This window comes from Macaca nemestrina, chromosome 12 (genome assembly GCF_043159975.1).
Source record: "Macaca nemestrina isolate mMacNem1 chromosome 12, mMacNem.hap1, whole genome shotgun sequence".
Lineage (NCBI taxonomy): Eukaryota > Metazoa > Chordata > Mammalia > Primates > Cercopithecidae > Macaca > Macaca nemestrina.
The window spans coordinates 133562888-133582597 of NC_092136.1; the positions used below are offsets into that span (position 1 = coordinate 133562888).

At 41.4% G+C, this 19710-nt stretch overlaps 1 protein-coding gene across 4 annotated transcripts in view; it reads right to left on the reverse strand.

Annotated features, from left to right (window-relative positions):
- Positions 1 to 19710, reverse strand: part of LOC105476153 (non-SMC condensin II complex subunit D3) — a 72321-nt gene that overhangs the window by 17829 nt on the left and 34782 nt on the right. For all 4 annotated transcript variants that reach the window (XM_071075860.1, XM_024791078.2, XM_071075861.1 and 1 more), the window contains 8 exons: positions 13273 to 13464; positions 12841 to 12938; positions 12602 to 12717; positions 8959 to 9066; positions 6417 to 6531; positions 6229 to 6336; positions 4835 to 5073; positions 3899 to 3978 (listed from right to left, as the gene is read on the reverse strand). In XM_071075860.1, coding sequence (XP_070931961.1) covers positions 3899 to 3978; positions 4835 to 5073; positions 6229 to 6336; positions 6417 to 6531; positions 8959 to 9066; positions 12602 to 12717; positions 12841 to 12938; positions 13273 to 13464 — 1056 coding nt within the window. The remainder of the gene's footprint in view (positions 1 to 3898; positions 3979 to 4834; positions 5074 to 6228; positions 6337 to 6416; positions 6532 to 8958; positions 9067 to 12601; positions 12718 to 12840; positions 12939 to 13272; positions 13465 to 19710) is intronic.

Genomic DNA, 19710 nt, shown 5'->3' on the forward strand with positions numbered 1-19710 from the left:
GCACAGATCCTGCAAGCTTCCTAACTGGAGAAGAGGGACTACTTTGTTTCCTGTTTGTCTGCTGAAAAGTTAGGAGAAATTAACATTACAAGTAATGCTTCCTAGAACATTCCTTTAGAGTGACAAGAGAGAGCACTCCCCAGGTATGTGGATTAGGAAACCTCCAGGACACTCAACAAATCTTAGTAAGCTGGGAGTTCGGTCAGCATCCTCTCCCCAGCCCTCAGGACAATCACTAAGAACACACATACCCACACCAACAACTCAGGGATGCGGTCTAGGGATTTCACACAGCACGGGCTGCATGAATTATATGGAACACAAAGGGAAGACCAGCTAAATCTGAGTGATTACCTTATTACAGCCTTGTAAAAAGAAGTTATTACTCTCTTACTAAGAATCAAAATCCAGGATATTCAAACAGCCCAAAAGGCCACAAGGTAAGAGCCGTGTGTCCACTTCTGTTTTCAGCTTTAGTAGGAAACATAAAAATCTGACTTCAGATTTCTTCATGAGCTGAATGCCATTCTGAAGCAGGGTGTCTGCTCAATAAAGGCAGACTCATGAGTTCATGCTGAACCCATGTTCCTGACCTGGCCGACAACACGTGTCTAGTTCAGGTTAGACCCATTTGTACCAGAATTCTACTTGAGGCTCGAAGCAGTATTTCCTACGCCCTAGTTCTCCCTGGCCACCACCCCAAATCCAAGCACCTATGATGGTCTGTCTAGACACTGTTCATCCCTACGTTGCTGCTTCCTTCCTCCATGTACTCTACACTCCAGGTTTCACAGTGAATCAGGCCCTACCCTCCACAGCCGACTCTCAGGGCACTCCCTATGATTCCTCTTTATAAACGTGGGCCGGCTGTCCTCCAAGCACACCAGTTCTCTCTCAGCCCTCCCAAGGGGAGGCTGCTTCATCCCTCAGTCAGAGGATGAGGAGCACATTTCCCGGAAGCCCAGTGCCTTCCTGCCTTCACCCACCCAATGTTCACCCACCCAATGTTCACCGCATGTCTGCTTGGTTTCAGTTCCTTTTCAGGTGCTAGGGATGGGGAATAACAACCAAACTCATGCCCCTCAGGAAGCCTATACATAGCGTGTGGACCAAATAGTGCATTGCCAAAAGTGCTCTTGACACTGGAAGACAACTAGGAGCGGGTCCAGTGAAGTGCGGGGAGTGTGGGCTGGCTGCTGGTGAAGACGCACACAGGCCGCTGTGGCACCTGCAGACGGCCTCCACCTCCACCTCCCTGTGGTGCTCCCGCCTCCCTGTGGTGCTCCCGCCATCTGCCGTTTGTGCTCTGCTACCTGGTTCCCAGTCTTCCTCTCCATTCCAAATCCCCGTAGAACTCCCCATGCAGATGAGCTACTGAATGCCCCAACTTTCTGCTTTCCTGACTTCACTGCTTCCAGTGAGCATCCCATCTGGACCCTGGGTCACCAGTGCAGCCACACCCTGGACCCTGTTGCCACACTGGAGATCAAAGAGTCCACTCGTGACTGCCCTGCTGATCCTTCCAGTGATCGGGCTCCTGACACCCTCACCCCATTCCGATCGTTCCATGGCTTCACTAAGCCCTCCAGACAGTTGAGTGCTTGCTTCCTTTTCTCCCAAACCAGGCCATCCTTGTTGTTGCCCCCTTTTCTATCTCAATGGCCCATTATTTGAGTCGCTGTCCTGCCTTGAGCTTCTGACCCTGCCTCTCTGTATTCCTGTGGCAGTGCCCAGTTAAACTGAAATAATCTGCTTATTACTTGACTGTCGCCCTGTGATTACAAGGCCACCAGCTATTGGGCAGACAGGAAAACAGATCATAGAATTTTGTAGCCTCCAAATTTGGGGTTTATATGAGCAATTAAAAATGTCATACAGGCCGGGGTGGTGGCTCATGCCTAATCCCAGCGCTTTGGGAGGCTGAGGCGAGAAGATTGCTTGAGCTCAGGAGCAACACAGTGAGAACCTAACTCTACAAAAAATAAAAAATTAGCTAACTATTTGGGAGGATGAGGTGGGAGGGTCATGTGAACTTGGGAGACTGAGGCTGCAGTGAGCCGTGATTGCTCCATTGCACTCCAGCCTGGGCATAGCCTTTGGCCTAAAAATCAAAAGTCAGGCACAGAAATATATATATATACCACATATTCTCACTCATATGCAAGAGTTTAAAAAAGGTAGGGTCAGAGAAGCAGAGAGTAGAATTGTGGTTATTAGAAGCTGGGAAGGGTACGGAAAGGCTGGTTAACAAATATAAAATTACAGGAGGAGTATGTTAAAATGCTCAACAGCACCGTAGGGTGAATATAGTTAACAATAATTTACTGTCTATTTTCAAAAAGCTAGGAGAGAGGATTCTGAAAGTTCCCAACACAAAGAAATGATAAATGTTTGAGGTGATGGTTATGCTAATTACCCCGATTTGATCATTACATGTTCTATACATATATCAAAATACCACTCTCTATCCCATAAATATGTATAATTATTACACGTCAAATAAAAATAAAAGGAAAAATTTCAGAGAACAGACTAACTTAAATTATAGTTAGCAAATGTAGTCGTCAGCTTTTCAAAGCTGAAAATCATGAAAATCATGAAAATCTAATTTGAACCATGGTTCCAACAAACCCAGAATGCAGACATAAAAGGGAAAGATTAAGGGGGACGTATTAAAACGCTGGAAGAGGCCCCGGTAATCCTACTGCACTATAAAGTGTATCTATGCTTTTCATTTGATTGATGATCTGAACACCCGTATGTACAAATCCTGCATATGGTTTACTCATCGATCAATGCTCTTTTTCACATAACACGTACAGGAGCTAACAACAGTGGGGAAAAATGAGGAAATGCAGGTTAAGTAGCTGATTTTACCTCCCAGGTGCATCACCTGAAAGCATTCCCAGCCTGTCTGATTACACCTTCTCCTGGGCCATGCACTGTGTAGAAAGCCCTCAGAGTCAGTATAGTGGACACGTTGTAAAGGTAAGAGGGTGTGCGAAGCTATCTAAAAAAAAGGTGACAGCCTTAACTTTTTGCTTTTGTTCTGTGAAATGTTCCCCTTCCTTGGAAAATTACACCTGAAGAAAACTGAGCAGAAACTTCCACGGAACTCAGACTAAATTATTGGTAGCTATATTTAGATCCAGAGGGACCCACTGTTACCAGCCATTTATAGTTAATGAGCTCTATAAAGAACTCTTCCCCACGGTGGGGCTTTTGCTGTGGCATCCAACATTCTACTTTCCAATTGCAGACTTGCTTTAAAAAGAATTAGTTACAACAAACTCTAAGGTAGCAAAATCTATCAGGCCATTTCTCAGCCCCTTGAAAATAAATCTTTAAAAAAATGATGCAATGATAGAAATTAATAATTGCCAAAGTCACTCCCCCACGCTATACAAGTCTGAAGAACTGCCCATTTCCAAGGAGTCTTGTCATCTGTACACTTGATTCCACACTGTGCAATTTCATCTTAATTCCTAGTTTCTTCCTTAAAATTTCTGCACTTAAAAGTCTCAGCTCTTTATCAAAATTAACTTTTTTTTGCCTAGAAATTAACAGTGAATTTCTAGTGACTGCTCCTCTATACAGTGTAATACAACAAGCATATGATATTCTTCATGCTCCTTCAGGAACAGCAAACTGTCAGCAAGTGCAGTCAGTGCTGAGATGATCCAATGATGAATCTAACCATTTTCTTTTAAACTTGTGTGCAAAATAAAGGTTTGTTATATTGCTTAGTATCTTAAAAACCTGTTAATTTTTCTGGCACCCACCAAAAGCTCACTAAATCCTACTTAACTCTAAACCAATCTGGAAAAAAAAAAGAAATCCAGCATACATCAGAAATGAGGTAAACTGTTCAGTTGTCTAACGTGAGGAAAAGATTTACCTGGCAATGTCTGGGTGTGAATCTATCAGAGTGCTGACAAATCGAAAGAACAGGGAGCCCTTCCATTTCACAAATTCCTCCTGTACAGAGAAAAGCCAGCATGTTTCAGAGTGTGTCATCATGGGCAAGCCTCACTGTTCCCAGCCACACTCCCCCCACCACGCGGTCTGTCCCCGGCACACTGGCTCAGTGCACAGGCACACGCTTCCAAACCGTCGGAATGTAGTGCGGAGAAGTATATGCACGGAACGTCACCTTTCTACCACAGGAGAAAAATGACTCAAAGCACGTGGCATTAGAGGGATGGTGCCACCCTCTATATATAATACAGTTCGTAATATATGAAAAGATGAGCATACAGAACATACCAGGGCAGACATACAACCTAAGTGAAAGGCCTTCCCTTCAAAAATCAAGTATTATGTTCTCCCCATTATAGGCCAAACACAGACTCTCAAAGTGTATAAAAATATCTAATGCTCTGAAGAGCTCTATAGTTCACTACGTTCTTCTGCACCCGGGAACACCCCACCAGACTCGCAGAGCCCAGCGCAAACACCATGATCCCCATTTTACGAAGGAAGAAGTTAGATCTCAGAAATGTGGACTTGTCCAAGTTAAAAAAGAATAACAGAATTCAAACTAGAACTACCTGTCCACTGAATGTGCTTTTCTCTACATGGTACTTATTTTCAAAATGAAACTTCACACTGCTTGACAGGATGTCTGAACAAAGTCCCAAAATGAACATTCACAAGTAACACTGTTTATAAGAGGTTGTGCTGAACATCAGAAGAGCAATACTCCAGACCAGAGATGAGACAACTGTTTTTGGATTCTACTACAAAGCAAGCACATTTCCTATGCTACTCAAATATTCCCTTAAACCAGAAGCCATGGTGGAGGGGAAAGGACAGGCTGAACCCTCCTACGCACCTGCAAGAGATTGGTAAGCAAGATGAGTGTCTGCTTCCGGATGAATGGGTCAGAATCCTTCAGACACATGGAGATGTTGGGAATATACTTGTCCACCATGATGGTGTAGCGAATGCAAAGATCGCACATCACAATGATGACGTTGTTGCGGACAGCCACATCCTCACACACCTCGAGCTCTCGCACCAGGGCTGGGATGCTCTTCTTTGCCAGATCCTCGTGCTGTAAGCACAGCTTACCTGGCACAGAAGACAGGAAGATGTCTCAACTGTATTCTAAAGCCTAATTCCATTCCTGAATTTTCTCCAGATACATCTTGCTAATGTCTTCTATTTAATCAAAGTTAAAACATCATGCCCACAACCACAAACAACAAAAAACGAAAGGCAGACAGACCCATCTTGAATATTCTAATAAAAATACCTTAAGGAGAAATAAACTCCCCCAGGAGTTATATATTACGGGATGTTCCTTTACACTAATAAAATCATCTTCCTTTTAAAGTCAACATTTGAATTTCGCAGTTATCCACTTACCTGGAGAATGATCAGCAAAGCCTGAGAGATGAAACATTTTACTCCTGATTATACATATCCTCTACAGATGCTAAATACCCCATGCTGAATTTGAAATCTGAACTAGGTAAATAGGAAAGAATGCATGTCCCCTTTCTTTCTTGTTCACAGTTGAAAAGCCTGCTGAGTTTTGTTTGTAGGTTTCTTTTGTGCCTGGGAAATGTCTTGCAATTCTTAGGTATTTGAAAATTAATATTACAAAAAAATTAATAACTTATGTAGCATAAAATATACACTCACACTAAAGGGAAAAAAAAATTCCCAGCATAGGGGTCAGTGTTTTCAAGATTAAAAATAGTTTGAGTTCATGGAGAAATATGTAAATAGTCATCTGCCCAGTTCTGGAAAGTATTAAATAAACCATTTCCTTTTATGGAAAATTTATTTCTTCGTTTCCAGAACTCAGTGCAGCATCCGGCAGGTCTTGATTAACAGACTTCGTGGTGCTGCATTATGAGTATAAAAAAATTACAGGAGTATTAAAGTCAAGTGAAGGTATTGGGAAAAATTACAGAAGCAGGGATAATTGTAATAAATTAACATAATCGTACTAGAAAACAAAAGCTTCCTCTAGACCCTCTAGAGAGTGCCTGAGTCTTACCGTCTTGGGGCGCTGTCAGCCTGAGGGCTCTCAGGACCAGCACGTGGTGAGGCAGAGCTCAGCACTCAGATCAGAGTCACCTCTAGGAACCATATGGGCCGAGAGCAGACACAGACAGGCTCGGCAGCCCCTGACACATTCCCATGGCTGCGCTTACTTAAGACAACGGCTACACACAGAACTTGATGTCAAGCCCTATTCTCCCACGTTTTTCTTACCTAAGGTAATGATAGCATGTGCTCTAATCACAGAGGGCATGACAGAACCTCTGACCTGGGAGGGTGGCTGAGATGCTGGGGCATCACTGCTGCCTTGAGATGATGGTACTGCAAGGAAGGAAGAGAAAGTCACTGACAGAACCTTGAACCGGCATGCATGGTACAGAGTATGATTTCAAATGCCTTACAATGGTCAGCATCAGCAGACGAAGCCAGGACGGACTGAATCAGAAGGAAGATGCGCTTCTCCACCCTGGCTGGACACAGCTGGGCTATATCCCCTAATGTAAAAATGTACTTCACCTACAAAAATAATTGGTTTTACAGTAAACATAAGGCAAAAGAAAAGTGAACTCTAGCTAGATTAAGGACATGTCAATGGAGTATTTCCTTTATCCCCCAAATTTAAAACAGTGTTACTATTTTTTTGTTTCATAAAAATACATGGCTATTGTAAAAACTTAGTCACTATGTAATGAAACTCATCCAAAATTAGGACAACCATATAATTTTATCACCTAAATCTAGACAAATCTGCAAGTAAAAGGGGTGCTATTAATAATTATATTGTGAAAAACAGGTGCACACCAGGGTTATCTCGGGTAAACTGGGACACAGAATCGCCTACCTATAATCCCCCACCCAGAGACACCAGTTTTCATGTATAACTTTTTCAAAGTATTTCTATAGTCACATGGCTTTATGTTTACTTTTCTTACACACTTATCAATTATAGTAATTTGAAGTCTGCAATGATTATTTTGAATATTAGGCATCATTTCATGTCAACATATATGACATATATCTTTTTTTTTTTTTTTTTTGAGACGGAGTCTGGCTCTGTCGCCCGGGCTGGAGTGCAGTGGCCGGATCTCAGCTCACTGCAAGCTCCGCCTCCCGGGTTTACGCCATTCTCCTGCCTCAGCCTCCCGAGTAGCTGGGACTACAGGCGCCGCCACCTCGCCCGGCTAGTTTTTTGTATTTTTTAGTAGAGACGGGGTTTCACCGTGTTAGCCGGGATGGTCTCGATCTCCTGACCTCGTGATGCGCCCGTCTCGGCCTCCCACAGTGCTGGGATTACAGGCTTGAGCCACCACGCCCGGCCTAATGACTACATAAGCATGCCATTTTAAAACTAGGACTGTCATCATAACTTACTGCACTACTTCAGCATTAATGAACACTGACGCTGTTTCGCTTTGCTAATGTTTCGATCAGCTCTGGTGAACACCTGTGTATCCTTAGATACTGTTCTCTTTCCTCAGAAGTAAAATCCAGGGTAAAGAGTGTATTAAGCTATTTTACATTCTGAAACATATTTTCAAGTTGCCCTCCAGATTATTTTTCCATGTAGACCCCATCCAAAACCTACTCACGGCTGCCACGCTGCCTTTATTCGTAACATTCAGTTTAACAACTAAGTAACATTGTTCTTTTTTAATTTACGCCCCAAATGGAGGGATGATGCTGAATAGTAAAATGTCAAATAAAAGCTTATACTAGGGTAAGAAAGCCAATAACAAAGTGTATGAGTTTAAAAGAATCTTGAAATACCGTTATCTCTTCATTAAAAAATATTTAAATTCTATTTAAAGAAGCGAGAATGAAACTATGTATATAGGGAAAAACCTCTTCATATATATTTTGACTGAAGAGTAGATTTTGATGACACGGTTAACAGTTGAAAAAAATGTGGGGGAGGGGGGTGGAGACAGGACTCACTCACCATAGTAAGCATCTTTCTTAGTGTGGGCAGGAACGAGAAGAGCAAGACCCTCTGGAAACCCTGGGCCAGGCCTGTGCTACACTCCCTGGCCCTCTTACCTAAGCATCCAGGTTCCCACGGTGAGGCTTTTTATTACTGAACACGGGCACAGTAGTGCCTCAGGCGCAATGGTCTTCACTTGTAACAAATCTAAACTTGGTCTGTGATCACTGGGAATTAGGAGAGCCAGGCTAACAAGTAGAAACTGAACACAGAAAAGATGTGCTCTGCTAATTTAAATATATGAGAAAACCGGCCAGTTTTGGTTAAATGATGACCTGTATTGAATGGCATCAAAAAGCATCTCATTATTTCCTTTACTGGACAGAGTCAGATGTTGGAACCAGAATTACTGCCATACATCTTATCCCCAGTCAGCCACTGAAATCAGCCAACTGTCCCGTCCTGGCTCACAGGAATCTCTTGCACTGTTTATAGTTTCTAAAGCAGGGGTGCCGTGGAAAACAATCTTGGGGCTCCAAGGTCATCTGTGTTTTGAATTGTCAAATCTTTATTTCAGTCATTACTTTGCAATTGCTCAGCACTATTCCCCAGTTCTACTGTCTGCTGTTTCAAACTGCTCAGAAGACATGTTAAATTTTTTAAAAAGCAAACACACAAACTGAAAAGAGTATACTCACATTATTTCTTACCTTGTATTTCTAAGCTTGACTATACCAACCTTACAACACACACTGTGTTTTCCCTACTGAAATCAGGCTTCTCGTAAGATTGAACTAGATGAAGTATATATACCATTGAGTTTCCCCCCAATAATAAGTATATAAGAAACAAATGAATAGGTTATCAATTTAAAAATATCTTCTAAAAAGAGAGAGTAAGCTCTAGGCCAAGACAGCCCTTTTGTTAAAAGCATTTAAAGTGTACATTACAAAGTCATCTTTAACAAAACCTCACTGATAAAATGGAAGCGTAAAGAATGTTTAGGAAAAGCAGTCACTTACCAACAGGTCTTCGTCCATATTCCCTGTTCCGTTCTCCTTCAGAACGATGTTGGAGAGGCGGTGCTCACAGGTGGAGAGGACATCCCCACACACCTGCTTCAGCAATTCCTACGGCAAGTCAAAAGTCATCTCTGAAGGGCCCCGCACATCTCCCAGACGACCCATGAAACACCATGTTCTCAGAAGAAACTGATCTTCAAATGGATAGGCTGTAGGGGTGCTTTCTATCCTTCCTCTTTCCCACAAGTTGTCCAAAACCACAACGACATGCATTTAGAAACCTAGCCATGAGTTCTGGCTAAGTGGAATTTATAAACAACAGTGTATATATCATCTTTCTTTCTACATTTGCCCTATAAGAGCAAAAGGCCAAATATTTACAATGACCCCAAGCAGTAATTTATAAGAGATCTATAATAGTAGTGCTCCTCCAAAAATACAGAAATAAGTTGTAGTTTTGCTGGCATATACAGATGATGAATTAACTACTGTGATAAACATTTTTAAAAGACATAAAATAAAGAGTTGCTATTCTTCTGAAATTTATTCATTAGGAACAAGTTTTCCGTGTCTCCTACTGATTACAGTAACTTCAAGGGGTCACCTCTAGTGCACATCGGACTGTTCCTCTATGCGAAGGAAGAGAGAGCTCCCAACCGCATTCTAGAATTCTCGGACCTCATTTTCTGTGGGAAACCATTCCAAAACACCTAGGTTGAGCTAAGTGCTTCCATCCCCTTGCTTCCATGTTACCCGATGCCGATTTTTATTTTAGGAATGATTACATTATGCTGAAATTACCTGCTGATGTGCATACACCCACCCTACTCCTCTGCAGTGCCTTAGGAAGGGACCTGTGTTAACCATTATCCAGTGCCTAGCAGTCCACAGCCTGGCACTATGAGCAATGCTTTTAGCCTGACTTGCCCTAATGTGTCTTGAAACTATTGCCTTTATTACTTTTAAAATAACTATTACACTTAAAATTTTAACAGCTTGCACAACCTGGACCACAACATTGGCCCACAGAGTTTCTGCAATTCTTATGCTTGATCCCAATGAGGCCAGAACCTGGGTAGTATGACTGGTAAGTTTCGGTATCACAGAATCTGGGAAAGCCGACAAGGCCACCCAATCCTGGCATTCTCTCCACATAGCAGCGTGTTCCAAGTTCTTGTCCAGCTTCTCCTGAATACCTCTAATAACAAGGGACATGCTCTGGGATAAGCCCTCCATTTTAGGCAGACCTTAGTAAGTTTTCTCTTCAGTGCACCAAAATGTATAATTTCCATTCATTGGTCCAGATAGGTTGTCTGGGAATGCCAAATAAATCCAATTCTTTTATTTGAAAGTCCTTCATAAATTTGAATTTAGCTAGGCAGCCTACCGTCCCCAACCCTTCCCCTCTCCATGCTAAAGACTCCAGGCCCTTCAGCAGTTCCTTACAGAACTTGCTTTGTGATGCCCTTATTTAGCTGCTCTCCTCTAGTTATATTCAATTTCATCAACACTTCTCTGTAAATTTGTCACTGATACTGAATTATAGAATGTGTCAACTTAGATTTAGCCAGGACACAGGACCACTGCTCCTCTTGTTCTAGACACTATTTCCACTAATACAGTCCAAGATCTCATCAGTTTTTTAATGACAGCCACAAAACACATAACACAAATGCCCAAAGACAACAGTCCTTTCATATATACTGCTGCTGAGCTATATCTTTGGGTAATCTGTTGCTCTCAGTAAAATAAATGATATTCACTTACAAAGAAAAGGAGAAATGTGTTTAGAGGAAACAAGTGGGTCACATGGATTGAAAATATCCTAACATTCCAGAAAATCTCAGGGCCTTGCTCCTCTGTCAACCACCAAGTGAGGCTGTGTCGGCAGATTAAAACCGTGAGGTTGTGTCGGCAGATGAAAGCCGTGAGGCCGTGTCGGCAGATGAAAACCGTGGCAGTCTTTGCTAACGCAGTAGTAACCCCACCTGTTTCCAGCTCTCAGTGTCTAACCTGAAGACAGTTCCTTGCCTTCCTCACAGGCTCTCATGACAATGTAACCACCGTCCTAATGGCCCTGGGCCGGCAGCAAGCGGCAGATGACTTCCTAGGCCCTGACTGCGCGCTGTACACATGATTCTTTTTCCAACCAGTGCTGGTGAAAAGAAAATTAGGAAAAAGTCAGAGGCCTTAGTTCTAGTCCCAGCTCTGCTGGTAGTAAGTTGTGTACCACTGAGCCTGGAAGACTTGCAGTTTCATAGTCCGTTACGTAAATTCCTCCCTGATCACTCTTTCCTCAGTCTTACCATGCCTGTAATCCTAGCACTTTGGGAGGCTGAAGCAGGCGATCACTTGAGATCAGGAGTTTGAGACCAGTATGGCCAGCATGGCAAAACCCTGTCTCTACTAAAAATACAAAAATTAGCTGGGCCTGATGGCATGTGCCTGTAATCTCAGCTACTCAGGAGGCTGAGGCACAAGACTTGCTCGAACCCAGGAGACGGAGGTTGCGGTAAGCTGAGATTGCGCCGCTGTACTCCAGCCTGGGGGACAGAGCAAGACTCCATCTCAAAAACAAAAATAAAAGTTTTTCATATAATTTGTTGGGTCTTGAGAAAAAGGGTTAGAAAAATCAAAGAATGCAAGTATCCCTTTCACCAATAAAAGAGCCTAAAGATAGATACCAGAAAAACACCAGACACCATTTCATAAGAAATAGGTCAACAGTCTTAAGTCCCAAGCAAAAAAGTTACAATCATTGTTTTAATTGATCTGTTAGAAGTAGAAAATGTAACATCTTAAGGAAGGTTTTCTTTTATGAACTTGGTCAAGAAAAGGAAGCACAGGAAGGTAGGTGGAGAGATCAGCTGAAGCCATCATTTTCTTTTATTCTGGAAAACTTAAATATATTCCAGCAATTATTTAATTTTTGTTTTCTGTAGCCATTATTAATAACCCCAGCTCTAAATTTTTTTGTTAGGATTGGTACTAAGAGTGTATCTCCTGATAAAAACAGAATAAATATATGGTAATAAAATGATTTCTTCAGAGTTACTGGTATGCATACCTTTTAAGGAGTCAAAGTAACTCTCTGCCTCATATAAATCGCTGATTTGGATTTGTGTTTATGCATATAAACATTAGCTGCGGGCTGTAGCCAACTTTGGGGACATGATACCAACAAGAGATGTTTGAGTAGTGTAACCTCATCGTAACAGGACAGGCATGTCCAAGATTATGATTTATCAAAAGGTCAGAAAACTGTTCTGGAGGGAACTTCCTGCTTAAGTGGAAAATTGCCTATAAATGTTCTTGGAATGAGAGTGGAGGGGGAGAAAGATAACCTTGCAGAATTCTCACCAGGAAATGACAGACAGTCAACAGGAGTGCCTACCTAAAGACACCTGTCCCTGCGATCAAGGTGGTGACCATCTACGGGAGCCATTTCTCTTCAGCAGCTCAATCTTCTTGGGGAATGTCAATTGCCAGTTATGTAAACCTTGCCTTGTCGCGGCAATAGCTGCTGGGGACATCCTTACATGTCCTCTTATTTACAGAACATGCTCCTCAAACTTCAAAACACATACAGTAACACCCTAAGCACAAAGAAGTCAGAAACGTATCAGGGAAAGTCTGGCCATACCTGCTCCTCTGCTGGTGTCTCTGCAGATGCTCTACAAAGCCTCTGCAAAGCGTCCACAGCTGAACTGATCACCTCTAGAGACCACTGAAATCCACTCAGCTTACGCTTGACAGCATCTATGAAGGAAGTCAAAACCCCCGAAGTTCAACTGCTTTAAATATATTCAGGTACACACACACACACACACCCCTGAAATGAACAGCAATGCATTTTCAAGTAAGATTCTCCAACACACTCACCAGTCACTTTGTCCCGGGTGCTCTTAGGAAGATGCTTTGCAATATGCCCAATCACACACAGAATATGTCCTAAGGTGTTTGAATTGGGATTCTGCTGACTAGAGAAAGGGCAGGAGAAATATCAAGGGAGAAGCAAGTTAAACACTGCTGCCAACAAAGGCCTTTCTTCTGGATTATTAACACTGGAGGAAGCAGGATAGGTAGCACGGCTTCGGAGTCAAGCTGTGGGAACATCAAGACACTTACTGTACTTGGACAAAGGGGAAATGGGTTAAACATGATTCTTATTTTTTCATGCTTGTTTTTATACCAGGTTTTAAACAGAAGGTCTCTGTATATGAACAGCTATGAAAAAGGCCCACTTCCTTAAGCCTTGGGCTTTGTTTCTAAGACTCTTCAGTGTCATTAGTGGTCAAATCAGAAGATACAAACCTGCTGATTTTCTCCCAGGACTGTATTATTCTGCTGTAGTCCAGCCTGGGTGAGGAGCCAGCAATCTTGGAAAGCAGCATCCAGGCAGGTGCCGAATGTTCCGTGCCAGTGTGAGATATTATATTGTTTACAAAAGTGGATGAGAATTTTTCTTTCTTGGACCAGATATGAAAAGCCTTATTTAAATATCGGCTAGAAAAAAAAAAAAGATAGAAAAGCAGAATTGCAACTGTAAATATACAACACAATTCAGATCAGCGCCTCACTGAAAGGGTATCAACTTCTGCTGCTCCAGGACTCATGTGGCACATGAAACTTTCACAGATTTTCCTAATTAGTGGCATGTCTGATATCAAACTAGGTATCTTTTAAATTTTTATTATTCTATAATCAGTTATATTCATTTTTCCCCTCATAAAATATTTCTTAAAGCAAAGAATAAAATTTCACGATGCATTTGAGACTCTTCTCCTCTCCTCCAAAATTTCTACATAACTGCATGGGGGTCAGTTACAGATACATTCAGAGCTCACACAGTTATAGTGACAAAAATTAGTAACATTGTCCTTTTTTCAATGGAAGGATTGTAAATGACAACCTAACAATTAAACATGATATTGAATGAGCTAAAATATGCAATAACTTAATACCACTCAGAAATAGATATTTCAAACCTTTTCAAAACAAAAACAGTGCTTCTGATGTACTAAAGTGCTTGTGTTATACTAGTATTTTTTGAGACAGGGTCACATTCTGTCACCCAGGCTGGATCACAGTAGTATGATCACAGCTCTCTGTGTAGCTTCCACTTCCTAGGTTCAATCAATCCTCTTCCCTCAGCCTCCAGAGTAGCTGAGACTACAGGCATGGTCATCATACCTGGCTAATCTTTTTCCCTCTTTCTTTCCCTCTTTCTTTCTTCTCTTTCTCTCTTTCTTTTCTCTCTATCTCTCTTTCTTTCGAGACAGGGTCTCGCTATGTTGCCTAGACTGGTCTTGAACTTCTGGGCTTAAGCCATCCTCCTGTCTTGGCCTTCCAAAGTACTGAGATTATAGTTGTGAGCCACTGTGCCTGGCCGTCACCGTTGTTTTACAACTATCTCTTATTTTACTTCTTCCCATGTCACTGAATGGGATCATATGACTCATGAGACAATGCCATATATATATTTAAATGAAGAGAAAAATACACCTCTTCCCTTGATTAATTTTTCTTAAGACTTCTGGGAAAACATATACACATACATACACACACACACACACACATCGGGAATTCCTCATTAAATTGTTTTTAAAAGGGAAATTCTCAGAGCATACAGAACAAGGTAACTATAACAAAATAAACACATCTATATACCATAATAAGCATATGCATATAAATGAAGTTTTGTTAATATATCAGCTATTAAAAATCCATCCACAGATGTCGAATCTTACTACAGTTAGCTTACAACATGATTTATGTCTGACTTATGTCCAAATACCACAAGATATAAGCAATGAACAAATATTTTAAAATTTATTTTAAAATAATTATATAAAATATTAAGTAATGTTTATTATATGTAGCCAACAGAATGGGGAAAAAATTCTCTGAACTTGCAGAGTTCAGAAAACTTGTAGAAATCTCAAACTTGGCTCCTCTTTGACAACTCCCAGCCCTCCACTCCCACCCAGCCTCCCAGCCCAGCTGAGGGCCACAGCCATTACCCACCTGGGCGGACTGTGACCCAACACACTAACCTCTAATCTTAGTACCAAAACCAACGGCCATGCTTCAGGCCCATCTCCATGGCCTCCATCAGAGGTTACTGACTACTCCTTTTGCACTGAGACTGTGGTCCACCAGCTGGATCTCTTTTCACCTCCTTTAACTAATTCCTGTCTTCTAATAACTAATTGCTGATTTGAAAAGCTCTATTCTTAGTCCTCTTATCTCCAACCTAACTCTGGGTGACCTCATGCATTACCAAGAGCTCCTAACTGAGATGTGATAAAGCATTCCAAGTCAAAGCTGGGCTTCCATCTCCAGCACACCCTCCGTCCTCAACCTGCCTGACCTCTGCTCTCCACACCTATTGATCAAGGCATTTTCCTGAGATTTGGTAGAGCCTTCCGGCCTGAGCTTTCGCATAACTATGTCCTTCCTGGTAACCCTCACTATTCTGGCCGCTTAATTCCCACACATTCGCAAATATTCTGCCCATGCCAGTACTTCTGGGAAGCCAGCCTAAGCTAGAAGAAGAAAGAAGGACAGGAAGAGGAAAAAGAGGAAGAAATAATCACCAAAATGCCATGTGCCTTTCCTCTGTTCTCCTGTAGCTCCATTTCCACTAAAATTGTGACTTGCTTTTGTCTATTTCACCAGACCAACTGGAGTAGAGGAAGTGCACTGAACTATTCTGTGAATCTCCAGCACTTAGAACCAGTCCTGGAAAATGAAGTCCTCAAAATATGTTTGTTCAATTGAATCAACTATTTCCTCTTCCAATTCCTCCAAACCTCAGGCTCAGCTTTCATCACCTCTACCATTTCCTCCTATAGGGCCTTCACAGAGGTGATGAAGTTAAAATGTGGCTGTTAGGGTGGGCCCTAACCCAAGTTTAACGTGAGAGAAGAAGCCAGCTTCCTGGATCAAGTGGGGACTTGGAGAACTTTTCTGTCTAGCTAGAGGATTGGAAACGTACCAATCAGCACTCTGTGTCTAGCTAAAGGATTGTAAATGCACTAATCAGCACTCTGTAAAAATGTACCAATCAGCGCTCTGCATCTAGCTAAAGGATTGTAAATGCACCAATCAGCACTCTGTAAAAATGTACCAATCAGCACTCTGTGTCTAGCTAAAGGATTATAAATGCACCCATCAGCACTCTGTAAAAACGCACCAATCAGCACTCTGTAAAAACATACCGATCAGCATGCTGTGTCTAAAGGATTGTAAATGCACTAATCAGCACTCTGTAAAAATGCACCAATCAGCACTCTGTGTCTAGCTAAAGGACTGTAAACACACCAATCAGCATGCTGTGTCTAGCTAAAGGACTGTAAATGCACCAGTCAGCACTCTGTAAAATGGAGCAATCAGCGCTCTGTAAAATGGACCAATCAGCAGGACATAGGCGGGGCCAAATAAGGGAATAAAAGCTGGCCACCTGAGCCAGCAGCAGCAACCTGCTTGGGTCACCTTCCATGCTGTGGAAGCTTGGTTCTTTCGCTCTTCACAATCTTGCTGCTGCTCACTCTTTGGGTCTGCACTGCCTTTATTAGCTGTAACACTCAACACGAGGGTATGCAGCTCCATTCCTGAAGTTAGTGAGATCACAAACCCACCAGGAGGAACAAACAACTCTGGACGTGCCACCTTTAAGAGCTGTAACACTCACTGCGAAGGTCTGCGGCCTCACTCCTGAAGTCAGCGAGACCACGAACCCACCAAAAGGAAGAAACTCCAGGCACATCTGAACATCTGAAGGAACAAACTCAGAACACACCATCATTAAGAGCTGTAACACTCACCGCGAAGGTCCGCGGCTTTATTCTTGAAGTTAGCGAGACCAAGAACCCACCAAAAGGAATAAATTCCAGACACAAAGGGTGTCCTTGTAAGAAGAAATGTCGACACAGAATGAGACACCAGGGATATGTGTGAGAACACAGCCAAGGAGGGAGGCCTCAGGAGAAATCCACTCTCCTGGCACCTTGATCTCAAATTTCTACCCTCCAGAACTGTGAGAAAATAAATTTCTGTTATTCAAGCCACCTGCTCTGTGGTGTTTTGTTATGGTGGCCCTAGCAAATTAATACAAAGAGCTGTATCAATTAAAACTTCAGACTAAAAAATGCCTATACAGAACTGTGCCCTTTAAAAAATACTAACACATTCTGAACAGTCTGTTTTTGAATGTATACTACTGAATAAGACATCTGTAGTTATCACCCATTTCATCATTATTTATTTGTACCTTTTTTTCTTGTCATATCTCGGCAGAAGTTTATCTTTTCCATTAGACTTTCCGAAGACTCAGTTTTTCCTTCCTAGTTTTTAAATTTCCAGTCTTAATTTTAGCATTTCTTTTCCTCAAGTTTATTCAATGACTTTTTGCAACTTCTTAAATTGAACCTTTAGCTCATCAGTTTTCAGTCCTTTCCTTTTCTAATACACATAACATTACATATTTCCTCCTACGTATTTCATTAAATGCATTCTACCAGTTTTGGCACGTATTGTTCCAAAAATCTTACACCACTGGTCTTTGACCTTGGAGTTATTTAGAAGTATCTTTTTTAATTCTTCAAATACTCTTTTTTGAGGTTTTCCTTTACATTATATAATGCTCAGAGAACATTATCCTGTTAATATAGAATTGTTGATATTTAAGACTGACTCTATGAAATAGTACATAATCAATTTTTATAAATGGTTCACATAAACTTAGAAATACGTGCTTCTGTTGGGCATGGGATTTTATACGTATTCTTCAGGAACACATACCTCTTCCAGGTATAATTCCTTTATGAGTAACTTTCTTTACAACTGATGACATTTTAATTAAATTCTATTTGACTCTATTTTAAATTCTGTTCTATCTGATACAGCCTTCTTTTTGCATTATTTTTCTAGTAACCTTTTTCTTACTTTCACCATTTCTGGTAATTTTATTTTAGGTGTGGATCTTATAAACAGTATGTAGTTGGATTTTGGTTTTTATATCCAAAGATTTTTTCCACTAACTGTTAAATGTAAGTCATAGACATTTATAGAGATTACTGACCTATTGGATTAATTTACCCCTTTATTTTATGATTTCAATATACCATGCTTTTTATTTCCTTCTCATTTTTTAACCTCACTTCTGTTCTGCCTTTTCTTGCACTGAACTTTCTTCAGTGTTACTTCTGTTCTGCTGGCTCAGAAGTTACATACGACTATCCCTGGTTGTCTGCAGTGTTGACTCGAGTTTAATGCTAATGAGCATCTCTAGTCTCCTATCCAATGCTAGAAATGCAAGTAAATGCACCCTCCAGCTCATCCTACATACTATTTTATATTTTAGCTTCACCTGGCTTTCAGTCATCCCAGTTACTCATCCTCGTATCATTGTTGTTACTGATTTGCAATGGCTATGCTTAATTTAGATTTATCTATGTGTTTATCAATTTCTTAGCAACCTTTCCTTCTCATATGCCATTCCTCCCTTCTGAATTCAGTTTCCATCCTTCTGAGGTACATTCTTTTTATTTTTTTGAGACAAGGTCTTGCTCTGTCACCCAGGCTAGAGTGCAGTGGTGCAATTACAGCTCATTGCAGCCTCCACCTCCTGGGCTGAAGGGATCCTCCCACCACAGCCTCCCAAGTAGTTGGGACTACAGGTGTGCGCCACCACAAATGGCTATTTTTTGCACCACCACAAATGGCTATTTTTTTTTTTTTTTTTTGTAGAGACAGGGTCTCACTACATTGCCAGGGATGATCTCAAACTCCTGGCCTTAAGCAGTTCTCCCGCCTCAGCCTCCCAGAGTGCTGGGATTATAGCCTGGCCTCAAGTACATCCTCCATAGATGGCCCTTTAGTGGAGGGGTAGTGGTGATAAACACCCTTGGTTTTCCGCTAGTCTCAGTATGGCTTTATTTTACCCTGTATGTTGAATAATCTGGCTGGGTGTAAGATTTAAACTTGATGTGAATTATGTGAACGAGTTTTGAAATGTTTTTCTGAGACTTTTTTTTGAAATGTTTTTGAGACATTCAGAATTGTCGACTACTTGTTTTGCTTGAAATCCTCACTCCCTGTTTCCATTTGAATCATTTTCTCATAGTTGTTCCTCTACCTCTTCATACTTTTTAAGTCTTTTTGACATGGCTATCTTTCTCTGTTGAAGCCTTCAATGCACATCTTCTGCAAGGTTCCTCTTCTAAGCTTGCATTTTTTCTTACTCATTTTATAATCTCCTTAAGCAGTTCCATCCACAACCTGATTCCAGGTTTCATAATGAGCCCATGTTTCTTTGTTTGTTTTAATGTCTCCTTAAAGACCTCTGAAATAAACGAATACCAAAAAGAAGACAAAATTTTAAGCAACACTGGAAAATAAGAAGAGTTGCCATGAAACCAGAAGTCAAGAGTAATTTCAGAAAATGTGCAGCACATGAGTTCTGGGCCACTCTTTTTCAAGTGTTAGGCAACTTGGGCAGAAGTGGCTATCACCTACAATGATAAACAGAGATTGCATGGTGGTTACACAGGTATACTTTCCTTGTGATATGTACTGACCTTATGGTTTGTGTACTTTTCAAGACATGCTATACTTCAATAAAAAATTTTTATAAAGAAAAATAAATTTTAAAACCTCCCAACAGCTTCTCAGGAGCTGTAGAAGGCCTCTCCTGCTTTTCTGCAAAGAATGACTACTACTTTTCATTAAGTTAACATGAATTAATAC